Below are 13,810 nucleotides of genomic sequence, written 5' to 3' on the forward strand. Positions count from 1 at the left end.
TCACTGCCAAGGGCGCGGGTTTGATCCCTGGTGGGGGAACTACGATCCCACAGGCCACGTGGCGTGGCCGAAAAAAAAAAACAACATGGGGATTTGAAATAGGTGTTTTTACTTTTGACTTGTCTTTTTAACTCTTTGACTATAAAAAGAAGCATCATGAGATTTAAAATAATATATAGTTGCCTATCAACTTTATATATGAGCAATAGCAGGTTAGCCAAAGCATTCAAATTTAGCAAAGCATTTCTTTATTTCATAATCAGTGTATTTTCTAAAAACAAATTACTAATGTGTTGACAGCTGTTTATGAATTAGAAGAATTATTTACAGTAGTATTTCCCACTTAACCACCTGCTTAATATACATACAAATGGACACCAATATATTTTTCATAGTAGTACTGCATTATTTTACCATAGTTGCAATGATGTATTATTTGAAATATTTAAGTATTAATGCTTTATGTCAATTTTTGGAACCTTTTATGTTATAGATTGCAGGTATGACTCTTCCATATGATACTCTGGATCAAGTAAGGAACAGATTGGAAGAAGTCTCTCCTAATCTTGTTCGATATGATGATGTCGAAGGAGCTAATTATTTCCAGCAAGCAAATGAGCTTTCCAAGGTAAAAACACGCCTATACGCAGTTTTCATAATAATGTATCCTCTGGTGTAACAGTACTAATTTTCAATACTATTATTATTGATCTCTTACTCTTTTTTTGCAGCTAGTGAACCAACACCTTCTTGCTGATCCACTTGTTCCACCTCAGCTAACAATAAAAGACTTCTACATGACAGGTACGCAGTTGTCAGCATGACTGCCAAACATGAAAGGTAGAGAGGAGTAAAATCACCTAATTTAGCATTATGATTCCAATGTGCTAGTGGTAGTATTTGATGTTTTTAATCTCAGAAGATTTTTCAAATATCAGAACTAATGTAACTTTATATTTTCTGATTTTACTCTAATTTTTCTTTCTGAAATGTAAGTAGTGTTTGAAAATCCAAGAATTAAATTTTAAATATAAAATTTTACTACTGTATGAAGAATTACTGTGTAGCAATTTAGGGAGAATTTTCTAAGTGACAAACATCTGTGAAGGTTTTTCTGAGAATTACAGTAGAAGAATCAAAACACTAAAATGTGAAACATGCTAAATGGTGCTTCTGATGTAAATTGTTAAGAATGTGCTTAAGGAATGCAGACTAACAAACTTGTTTAACTACAGATATTACAACACTTGATATAACATCTAGGTTATGAGATAGTTGATAGACAATTTAAAATAATTTTCTGTCTAAAAGCAGATAGGAGTATATTTTTCAAGTTCTTGGTGCAGTTTGTATCTAAGATTATTTTTTTTTTTTAATTTTTATTTATTTATTTTTGACTGTATTGAGTCTTTGTTGCCGCATGCAGGCTTCCTCTAGTTGCGACGAGCGGGGGCTACTCTTCTTTGAGGTGTGTGGGCTTCTCATTGTGGTAGCTTCTCTTGTTGCAAAGCATGGACTCTAGGTGCACAGGCTTCAGCAGTTGTGTCACGCAGGCTCAGTATTTGCAGCTCATGGGCTCTAGAGCACAGGCTCAGTAGTTGTGGCACACGGGCTTAGTTGTTCCACGGCATGTGGGATCTTCCCGGACCAGGGCTTGAACCCGTGTCCCCTGCATTGGCAAGCGGATTCTTAACCACTGCGCCACCAGGGAAGCCCTAAGATTATTATTATTTTTTTTTTTTTTTGCTGTACGCGGGCCTCTCACTGTTGTGGCCTCTCCCATTGCGGAGCACAGGCTCCGGATGCACAGGCTCAGCGGCCATGGCTCATGGGCCCAGCCGCTCCGCAGCATGTGGGATCCTCCCGGACCGGGGCACGAACCCGTGTCCCCTAGCATCGGCAGGCGGACTCTCAACCACTGCGCCACCAGGGAAGCCCTCAGATTATTTTTAATAGGTTTTTTTCAGTTGTATTATAAAAGTTATGTTCATTGTAGAATACATACCTAAGCCCACAAGAGCAAGGAAAAATCACTATGATCCAACTACCCAGAAATAACTATGTTTAACATTTTGGCCAGTCATCCAGGGATATACACATATATTAATATATTTAAACTAAAAATGAGATTACTTATTTACTCTGGGAGAGAGGGTTTGGACAGCTTTATTGAAATATTCACATACATAAAATTCACCCGTAAAGTGAATTCATGGATTTTAGTACACTGTTCTGTAACCTTTTCTCAGTAATGGTATATTGCACATTCTTTTCCTGTCTTTAATACTTTTCTATAATATTTTTAATGGTTGCATACTGGCCCTTTGTATGGCTGTGTATAATTATTTAATCATTCCTAGGAGTACTTATTAAAAGCATTTAGCTATTAAGGGGCTTATCTTCTGAAATTATTGATTTTACAATGTTTATGTATAGTTACATAGACTCTTCCAGTCTTTTTTGTTGTTGTTGTTCCTGAATATGTGCAACAGGAAAGTTTTACTGTGTGCTTCTTTTGAAGTTGTGTTATCAAAACACACGTTTTCTTGATATCTTTCAGATTCAATTAGCAGAGCCTCACAGACAATGGCTAAATGTGTCAAAGCTGTCACAGAGGGTGCCCATGCAGTAGAGGAACCATCCATATGCTGAAACATCTCCTAGCACCCAGTTAGTTAAAGGACAGTTATGTTGGCATGATCTCTTAGAGGTGTATCTCTCTAAAAAATAATCTAAATGATGTAATATTTAAGGTTCTGCCATGCTTTATTTGAAAACGATATTGCAATTGTCAAAGAACTTTGAGGTTTCCAAACATTTATGTATTGCGTGTAAACGTTAAATAGTTTAATAAACATGTATAGATGCCCTTTCATGTAAAAGCACTGATAATCTTTGTGACATAAAAAAGAAAATCCTTAAAATATGAATTTTTGTTTATCTTCATTGATCACTTATGTTTGTAAAATGGATGAAATAATAGCTCCATTAGGACCTATTTTTTTCTAGTGCTAAAGAAAAGATTTAAGTATTCTGTGAAGCTGGGTAAATAGAAAATATATATAATATAATCATACATCAGATGTATATCTTGGACAGCGCTAATAATAATCATAATAATGAAGGCTAATGATTATTCAGGATTTTCTACATACTAAGCACTCTGGCTTTACATACATTATATTGTTTTGTCCTTTTACATCCCTGTCAGCCAGTATTATCTCATTTTACAGGTTTAGAAACTAAAGCCCATGGATATTGGGTAGCTTGCCCAAGGCCACAGCAAGAGTCATAGACTCAAGCCTGGTTCTCTGACTTCAAAGCCCATTGTTCTTAACTGCTGCACATAATTTCCTCCCATTAGTACAGATTCCATAGGTTGTTACGTCTAAGAATCAGTATTGAGAAGCTTAATGGATAACACATTTTTCTGTTTTCTCTTGAATCTGTTTATATAATGTCATGGTGATTTATGGGATATTTTTCTTTGTATAATAGATTGCACACACATACACCCTTGGAATGAGGGAGGTTTCAAGAGACATAATTTAGGTCCTCATTGATGTTCCATATTTATTATATTAACACCATCTGTAGTATTAAGTCAACTAAATTATTCCAGTAATAAAATACAAAACTAACAGCTCTCATAATTTTCAACTGTCAAAAAAAATTAAAAATTTACAATTAATCTAGGAGATAATCTAATGCTATATTAATTTGTTTTCAAAATCTATGTTCAGAATCCTTTGTTTTGTAATCCTTATTCCTTTTTGCTTTCATCAAAGACTTAGCCCAACTATAGGTTGCGATTTTACTGATATAACAGAGGATAAAAATTTTAGACTATAGTATGTCACCAGTACTTTATCTTCAAAAATTGTACAAAATTTGTCACCTGTAACAGTTTTTTCAGAATTATTTTATTCACTTCAGTCGTGAAGTTGTATACTTTGCTTAAAGCACTTTGCTTAAAATTCTCAGTTGCCTGAAATTGTACAAATTGTATAAATTCTTGCTGAAAGTCTTTGAATTTAATACAAACTTCTTATCTCTCTCTCCCTTCTTTATCCCTTAGCACTGTTGCTGACCTCAAGGGGGCAAACACTTTCAGTTTTGTGTTTTGCACAGTACTCTTCAATGAATGAGTGTAGACTTCATAGGATTCTTGGTGAGGGAATATTGCATTCAAATGGAGAAAAGGTGATATATAACTAAGATGGTCCAGGATCCTAGGACTGCCATCTAGGCAGCATGTGTCGAACTTGGAATTCTGTAAAGAATACCTTGTTTGGGCTAAGTAGTACTCAATAAAATTTGTTGGTTTTTACATAAAGTAAACATGAAAGTCTGTCCCATGGGCGCCTATTAGTCACTTAATGCTAAATATTAAGGTTATTGTGACCATAAACATTGAAGATGGTTGCAAGACTTTCTGAAGAAGAGACCCAGATAGAAGAAAAATACGTATAGATGAGAAGAATAATAGCTGATGTAATTTTGATTCTAAGCAACGAGGGAGTCAACAATGAGAAATCTACAAAGGATCAAGGCCAAGTCCTTTTAGGTGAAGACGGCAATCTGGAAGACCCTGGAATAATAAATAATACCATTTAGAAAAGATATTCTAATACGTGCCATTAAAGCTTTAAGTACATTGTGTCTAATTTTCACAAAACCCTGCTAACAATCGGTATTAAGACCCAAGAAGTATCAAATAACTTGCCCATTGTTACCCAGTTAAAGACTAAAGGCAAGAATGTTTAATTAGAGATATTTTTTACTGTCCCATTTTGCCTCAAAAAACCTTGTGGACCACTATAAGAATTGAATAGATATACAGGAAAAATTTTAAAGCCTAAACTTCATACAGAATGCCCCCCAAATTTATCGTGAATTGTATTATAATGAATACATCAATAAAAAGTATTATACCTTGTTAACAATACTCAGTATACAATAATTTATTATTGTTTGGTGCTGAGTTGCTTAAACACTGTTTCTTGCCAGGTCAGACAGATCTTGTTCAACTTTGGAAATATTACTTGGAAAAATTTAACTATTTCTTCATCTGTAAAATGAGGATAAATATTCTAATAATTGTACCTACCTCCAACCTTATAGGGTTGTTATGAGGAGCAAGTCAGAAAGCCTCTAAAACTTGCTTGGCCTATTTCCTGACACAGTGAATGCTCAATGTGCTTAGGGACTGAGAACCATCATTATAGGAAACTGTGTGTTCAGAACTTTGCGGGATGTTTCAGGAGGTTGCAACTAACCATCCATGGGAGCCCTTGAAGTCCCCCTTCTAAGTGAATTGAGTACAAAACTCAATTCCATTGATTGTGAGGGAAAGTCATGCCTAATATAACCTCTAGCTTCTGTTTTCCTAAAGAAATGTATTTCTTTCCTAAGACTTGAGAATTAAATGACTTGTCCAAGGTCAACCTAAGTAACAGAATACTGCTACTACAAACTGTCCACCAGGATTGTGAAGATTAATTTATTATGCAGAGCTCTGCATATTTTGATGGAATTTTTACTAGTCACAGTAAGATTTACTGAGTCTGTTGGATTTTAACCCTTAAAAGAGACTACTTCTGAAAGCAAAAACAAAAAACAATGCAATCAGAAGAGGGAAAACTATATGCTGGTGATAGAAAGGGTACTGAAGGAGGGTAAGAGCTATTGATGTGCATAAAAGGGGACAGGTGAATTCTTTTGCCAACATGAACCTTTGGCTAATATAAACTGTCAGCTTTATTGTTGCCGGAACAAATTACCCCACCACGATTCAAGCTCCCACAGGGAGAAGAACTAAAGCAGCTTAGCAACGAAAGCAGTGGTAAGAGGTGGGTTTTTTTTTTAATGTTAACAATGTCATTCATGACCACTGTTAAAATGTCACTAGCAAAGTGATTACAAACCCCTGTTACCAAAGGCCCAGTGTGGCTGGGGAATAGTTCAAGCAGAAATAAATGACACGCATGAGTATGACAATTTTTTAGACATTTTGTAAGGTTAATCCTACCTTAGCATAGCTAGACCTTAGGTTTGTGATTGACCCAACTTTTGGAAACAAGTACATGTGAAAAAAATGAACCTTGATAAAGACATTTTGGAACCAAAAAGGTATGTGTGTATACATATATGGCCACCTTTTATAAAAAGATAAAACAGTAATCCCCAAATAATTTTCTAATAACCAGTATTTTAAAATGTCTTAACAGTTGCACAGTATGTTAGCTTATTTCATTTAGCCCAAGAGACAAGAATGTTGATGAGAAATTTGATTAGACCTCAGATCTAGATTGTAAGAGAACAAAGATCTCAGAGCCAAATACCCTTTTGCTTAAAGTGTTTTATGGTTTTTATTACTGAAAAATTTTAAAGATTAAAGACTTACCTATGACTGATATTCAAACTATGATTGATATTCAAAATCATTGACATCTTAATTTTTTTAAAATAACTTACACTGAAAAGCATATGTTGATATTGAAAAATAAGGTAAAATGTACAGTCTAGAACTAGTAATTAGTTTACAATATTTAATTTGAATTGGTATATAAAGAGATCATAAGATGAATAACAATTTCCTTCTTATTTCTTTTTGGCCATGCTGCATGGCATGCAGGATCTCAGTTCCCCGACCAGGGGTGGAACCCATGCCCCCTACAGTGGAAGCACGGAGTCTTAACCACTGGATCACCAGGGAAGTCCCTAATTTCCTTCTTAGACGCATATAATTTCGGATCTGAAAAGGACTGTAGAAAAAAATCTAGTATCACACGTACATTTGGTAATTATGGAAATGGAGGCCAAGGAGAATAAGGAGTAAATGAGGGAACAGATCCTGTGATTTGAACCAGCCCTTCCGACTCCCGATTCAGTGACATCTCAAAGCCTGAAACTCAGCTCCAACATTTATTAAAGATTTGCAGAGTATCTGCTGTGTGTGAATACAATATTAAGTATTAGGACTACAAAGAGAAATACATATATGAAAAGTATCTCAGCAGATGCAAAAAAAACACAATTGTGTTTACCTCTAGGTAGTTCAACTAGTCTGAGGAATAGCATAAAGAAAAGGATTGTATGCCTCTATCATTTGAGCATTTGGGGCTTCCCTGGTGGCGCAGTGGTTGAGAGTTCGCCTGCCGATGCCGGGGACATGGGTTTGTGCCCCGGTCCAGGAAGATCCTACGTGCCACGGAGCGGCTGGGCCCGTGAGCCATGGCCGCTGAGCCTGCGCTTCCGGAGCCTGTGCTCCGCAACGGGAGAGGCCACAGCAGTGAGAGGCCGCGTACTGCAAAAAAAAAAAACCACAACATTTGAGCATTTGAAGGCTTTTACAATAAGAATATATTGCTTCTGTAATTTTTAAAAACATTGTTTAAATGAAGAATAGCAAAACAACACATTTAAGTTGATGAAAACTAAAAATAGGATGCAAAATTGTATGCATACTACATGTGGTTGGCAGCCTCTAACATGGCCCCAATGATCCCTGCCTCCTGGGATTCACACCCTTTTGTCATCTTTGCTCCTTGCGTGTGGGCTAGACTTCCTGATTCACTTCTAATGAATAGGGATGCCTCTGCTGAGATGAAGTTTTAAACAGTCTGTGGTTTCTGTCTTGGGCTCTCTGGTTCTCTCCCTCTCAGATCACTGCCTGCCATGTTGTGAGGATACTTAGGCAGCCTATGGAGAGGCCTCATGTGGTAAGGAAGAGGCCTTCCAGTAACCGAATCAGTGAGCTGAATCCTGGCTGCCAATTGAGTGGAGGTGACTGTAGCCCCAGCCAACAGCCTAATTGCAACCCCATACTTTTCTGGATTCCTAACACACAGAAATTATGAGCTAATATTTGTTGTTTTTAACCACGAAATTTTGGGTTATTTTGTTATGCAGTAATAGATAATACACTATGATTACAACCAGGCAAAGGCATACACCAGGGTACCCACATCCAATGACTGACTCACGTGGGAGTATAAAGGCCTGGCCATCTAGACCCAATGGAGGACACTTCTCAAAGGCTGTTTAGCTCTCAAGCGTTCTGTGGGGCTGGCTGAGGCTGTCATTGGACCTGCATTGCAGCCCAACTTTTCCCTCCGCCCACTCCTGCCTTCTTCCTCTCCCTTACAGGTGTTGACCCCCATGGAACTCCTTCATAAATATTTTGCACATTGAATTCTGCTCAGAGTGTGCTACCTGGGGAATCCAAACCGTGACAGCCATGTAGAATATCTATGGATCCTATGTAGGATCCAATATCTATGAATACGTAGCTGCTCCAATTATCACTATGTCTCCGCCAACAAGAAGAGTGAGCGAGAAGAAGTGGAGGACATGCACTGATGTTTTATTGACATGACTTGGAAATTGCATCACTTCCATTCACATACCATAGGCAAGACTTATAGCCACTCACCTGCATGAGAGGATGCTGGGAAATGCAGCTTCCAGCTGGACAGCCATCTACTCAACTAAAACAGAAATTCTAAGAGGTGTTCTAGTTGATCTTTTGCTATGTAACAAACCACCCCAAAACTTAGTGGTGTAAAACAATAACCATTTTATTATGCTCATGAGATTCCGTGGATCCAAAATATAGAAAGGGCACAGGGAGATGGAGTCACAGCTGGATGACTAGAATATTTGGGGATGACTCAAATAGCTGGGAACTGGAGCAGCTGTGGCTGGAGCACCTTCAGTCCCCAGATGGCATTTTCACTTACATGTTTGGCTCCTGGGCGGGAATGGTAGAAGGACAGGGTCAGATGGGATTGTCTTACAGAGCATCTACCTGTGGCCTATTCAGCATAACAGTCTCAGGACAGTTGTACTCACAGGGTGGTTCAGGGCTCCAAGAGCAAGAGTGTTCCTAGAGACCAAGGAGGAAGCTGCAAGGCTTTATATGACAACCTCAGAAGTTATATAGCATCACTTCACTGTACTTTATTGGTCAAGCCAGTCTCAGAGCCCACCCAGATTCAAGGGGAGGAAGCATACATCCCACCTCTTGATGGGAGGAGGGTCAAATAATTAAAACCACCACAAAGGGAGAATAGGTATTGGGGGACAATTAGTTCTTGCCATCGGCCCTGTGATACATACTGCAGTAATGAAGAGGGAGATACACAGGAAAAAATGACTATAATCAACTATAAAGTGAAGTTTCTATAATATACCAATTAATCTATAGCTATTTTCTCATTACTTACCACAACTCGACTGCTTTTGTATTTAGTATAAAGTTGGTAAGTCCCCTCTCATATATAGGATAGAGTTCAGGCCCTTCTCTTTGGCTCTAATTCTTTAAGCTTTTAAATATAACTCAAGAACCTTGGCACCTATAACTGAAATGCTTTTGGGGGGATGAAGGCTATTTAGAGGAGGAAATGAGCCTTTGTTAGGTTGCTTACAGATTGTCCACCCTGGGTTACTACAGATTGGGTAAGTACTAAGCCAAATGGAGTAATGTTCCTCAAGTAATATATTTAGTATCACAGTTTGAGTACAGTAGTGGAACCCCAAGTGTACTTTTTCAGTATCTTCTATTCCATTTCCACTTTCTTCAGCAGGGTAAGCAACCCCCCTGCCAGACAATGTACTGTATGTTATTAATGTAAATTATTTTCTGAATTAAAAGAAGGTGGCAAGTCATGGGCAAACTAGGAGAGGAACTGAGTCTGTTGAGGTCTTTAAACTCTTCCAAGACTTGGGGATTTTCCTTATGTGCCTAGGGTTAGGGTGACCTTGTCCCATTGTTCTAGAACAGAAGCATATACCTTGCTGCTGGAAAGCCCTGGGATAATGTTGGAAATCTAAAAGGAGCAGTAAAGCATGACTAAATTTCATTAATCTCAATTTCCCCTGCCAAGAAAAATAAAGGCCAGAATTTTTTTGGCCTGTTTCTGCTTTTTTTCTTTGAAGACTGAAAGTAACCTGGTCTTGATCTGAGATGTGTTGTTATGTGGATAAAGTTAAATCATAATAGAGCCTTCAGATAGCTCCTCAAACCCCAAACTACAATTCCCATAAAGCATAAAGTGGAAATTTATGGTTTGCTTAGTAGCCGCAACTAAACAGCTGCACCCCGTCATGGGATGGAGCTTGTTTTGTATCTGCAAACCCAGAGGGAATGAGGAGTGAGGGGCAGCAGCATTCCCTTGGGAATTTGGGGTTGTTCCTCAGTAACTTGCGTATGTCTTTACTCTGTGACCGGTGCCCCCCCCATGTTTACCCTTCACTTTCTAGTCAAATGCAGGTGTCCATCTCTCTTAAAACCTCTTGTTCCATAAGAGGTGGGATTTGCTCCTCACTTCTTTCACTCTTTATATCTCTAGTGGTTTGTCTCTCATGTTCTTAGCTAATACTTTTCCTCTCACGTCGTTCCCAGTCATATATGAGGCTCATTTTCTACAGGTTCACATTTGTCATTGTCATCTCATGTAATCTGTACCTTTCCTTCATTGTGACTCGGCATACAAAATATATTGCCCTTTGGTTAAACCAGAACGATTCTCAGATTCTCATCCAAAACTGGAATATTAGGATAAATATTTTGTAAGGGAGTGGTTTCAGGAAAGTGTGGTACCCTGTATAAATCTACTGATTGCCAGAAAAGAGATACCTAATCTTTTTAAATAACTTGTTTGATTCTTTGATAGTCCACATCTTATTCCACTAAGATCTTTTTGATTGGAATTGGTTCTTCCATTTCATGTTTTGTGAGTTAATTCATTAAGTCCCTGTGCAAGAAAAGCGGTTTTCAGAAGGAAAACAGAAACCACCCTAAAAGGGGTCAGAGACATTTCTGCTAGGCAAACTACCAAAGAGATTATTAGGAGCTTCTATGCTACTAATACACCAACCTGCTATTATCTTTAATAGCTTTACAACTAAGGCTACTAGGCAAGGACTGTGCCTGCTCAGTTTTTAAATTTGAACATTGTGATGTTAACTCAAATTATAATGCCTAATCCTCAAGCTTGAGTGGAGCAAGTCAACTGCTCACCCCTGGGAATAAGTTAATTTTTCCCAGGCACCAAGGTACTGATTAGGGCGCTGGGCAAGGAATTTTCCTAAATCGGCCCTGCAGCCCAGGAAGTCATTCCTTTTCCCTGGCAAGCACCTCCCAGAGAGCAGTGTTGACTCACTTCTGACTTAGCATGCTTACCACACAATAAACGGTTGAGAAATTATTGTCTCTGCTAGAGTTCTTGTTGCAGTAGAATATATGTATGCATTTAATGGCCAAAAAGACCACCAGATCTCAGTTTCCTATGGGGCCCATAATTCTTTCCCTGGTCCCTTTTCTCCCCTGAACCCACCCACCAAACTAATACATCAAAAGCGTTAGCTGGTCATTTGCAGCAACATGGATGGACCTAGAGATTATCATACTAAGTGAAGTAAGCGAGACAGAGAAAGACAAATATCATATGATATCACTGATATGTGGAATCTAAAAAATAGTACAAATGAGCTTATTTACAAAACAGAAATAGACTCACAGACAAAGAAAACAAACTTATAGTTACCAGAGGGGAGTGAGGAGGGAACGGATAAATTGGGAGTAGGGGATTAACAGATGCAGACTACCATATATACAACAAATAAACAGCAAAGACTTACTGTATAGCACAAGGAACTATATTCAATATCTTGTAATAAACTATAATGGAAAAGAATAAAAAAAGAATATAGATATATACATAATATATATGTATAACCAAACCACTTTGTTTTACACCCGAAACTAACAGAATATTGTAAATCAACTATACTTCAAAAAAAAAAAAAAAGCTCAAGAAGAGTGATAACTAGGGATAATATCCATCCCCAGTTCCTGTAGGTTAATTGAGCAACTATTATGGGTTGAGGACTGTACAGGTGCTGGAGATAGACCCAGTCATCAGTGGCAAAGACAGACAAGTCACTGATGATTGCATCTATGTGCAAGTGCTGTGACAGAACAAGAACAAGGTGCTCTGGGAACAGCAGAGAAGGCACCTTCATGACAGCCCTGACAGGGAGGGTGTCAAGAGCTATCAGGGAAGGCTTCCAAGAGGAAGTGCTTACTGTGAGGAGTCTTGTGGGTTGAGTAGGAGTAAGCCAAGTGGACAGAAGGAGCACAGCAAGCAAGGACGCAGAGATCTGAGAAAGCATGCCCTTTTGGGAAAACAGCGGCTCTGACAAAATGGTGCCATAAAGGTTTGTAGATGCCAGACAGTGTGGTTTGCTTCATGAAGGAACTTATGCTTTATTTGGAGGCACTGATGGATGTGCCTCCTCACCTAGAGAGGACATTTAAGTGAAGAGCATCGAGTTGAGAAAAGTATCTCGAAGTCATGAACTAATACAGGTTTGGAGTTTCACAGATCCTGGTCAAGCCCCATGTGTGACTTAACCAACCCGCTTCACCTCTATGATTTTGTGGTCAACCAGCAAGAACACCCACCCCTTAGGGTTACTCTGAGGACTAAATGGAATTATTTACTCATGTCAAATTGGCAGCAAAGTGTGTGTCACCTAACAAACATTTTAATAAACATAAGTTTTCTTTGCTTTAAAAAAAAGAAAAGTTGGCTGGTCTTTTCTCTCCTCACCCTCCATGTTGCCCCAAAGCCTCTCACCTTCCTTCTCCCGCAAACCCTCGAAATTTACTCTTTTCCACCAAAGCCCCCCCAATTTACTCTCTGTTCTTCAACATATATGCACCAAATTTAGCCCCTCTCTAGCTACATATTTTTGGGGGCATTGGAGGGAGGGAGACAGAATGAGTCAGGAACAGACTGCTTTCTGGTTAAGTAGTGCATAAAGCTGTCTTTTTTAAAAAGCTGCCTAGTATTCCATCGTGTGCCTCTACAAAAATGTATCCCAATTCCCTATCAATAATGATAACTAAAATGTATTGAGCATATACTATGGATTAGGCACTGTTCTAAATACTGTCACAACCCAGTGGAGTAAATTTTGTTACTAGCTTCACTTTACAGATGGGTAAGATAACAGCACAGTGAGATAATTTGTCCACGATCACATAGTAAATTATGGAGATGGGATTTGAATCCAGGTGATCCTTAACCACTATGCTATACTGCTTCCCTATTGATGGGATATTTAGGGCTTTCCTAGATTTTTTTTTCTATTACAGATAATGTAGTAATAAATATCCTTATACGTAAACATTTGCATACTTTTCTAAATACATCCGTTAGGACACATTCCTTGAAATGACATCATGGGATCAAAGAGCCGCACAATTTTATTTGAAAACGTTTCTCCTCCAAATTTATCATTTGTTTGGAGGAGGGAGCATTTTACTAGAGCAGTAAGCCATCCTCTTTATACATTTAAAATTTTGCTTGCAAAAGTACTAGAAAGTCATCTTAGTGCTTTACCATCTAGGTGGTTCTTTTCTCACATCATTTCTGTTATTTAACTAGGAGTAGAGACAAGGAAACTAAAGCAAATAGGCCCTGGGTCATAGCAGTTGTTATTGATTTAAATGACTGGGTCTTTGATATATATTTTTTCATCTGTAAAATGGGGATATTAGGTACCACCTACTTTATCTACCACCTATGGATTTAGAGGCACAAATATGAATGTATACATTTTTCATATGTATCACTGAAAACACATAATGGAGGGTTACCCATCCAGGGACCAGGGAAAGAACTATAGGCCCAATAGGAAATTGAGATCTGGTATCTTTCTGGTCACTAAAAGCATACATGTGCTTTATTGCACCAGAAACTATCAGAGACAATAATTTCTCAACCCCTTATAGTAT

At 38.2% G+C, this 13,810-nt stretch overlaps 1 protein-coding gene across 1 annotated transcript in view; it reads left to right on the plus strand.

Annotated features, from left to right (window-relative positions):
* NDUFS1 (NADH:ubiquinone oxidoreductase core subunit S1) overlaps positions 1 to 3,665 on the plus strand; it is a 30,976-nt gene extending 27,311 nt beyond the window's left edge. Inside the window, exons 17-19 of the mRNA XM_029225603.1 lie at positions 494 to 628; positions 732 to 804; positions 2,561 to 3,665. Coding sequence (XP_029081436.1) covers positions 494 to 628; positions 732 to 804; positions 2,561 to 2,652 — 300 coding nt within the window. The 3' untranslated portion in view covers positions 2,653 to 3,665. The remainder of the gene's footprint in view (positions 1 to 493; positions 629 to 731; positions 805 to 2,560) is intronic.
* Positions 3,666 to 13,810: the final 10,145 nt, after the last annotated feature.

This window comes from Monodon monoceros, unplaced genomic scaffold (assembly GCF_005190385.1).
Source record: "Monodon monoceros isolate NGI ecotype Baffin Bay Population unplaced genomic scaffold, NGI_Narwhal_1 Super_Scaffold_16, whole genome shotgun sequence".
Classification (NCBI taxonomy): Eukaryota; Metazoa; Chordata; class Mammalia; order Artiodactyla; family Monodontidae; genus Monodon; species Monodon monoceros.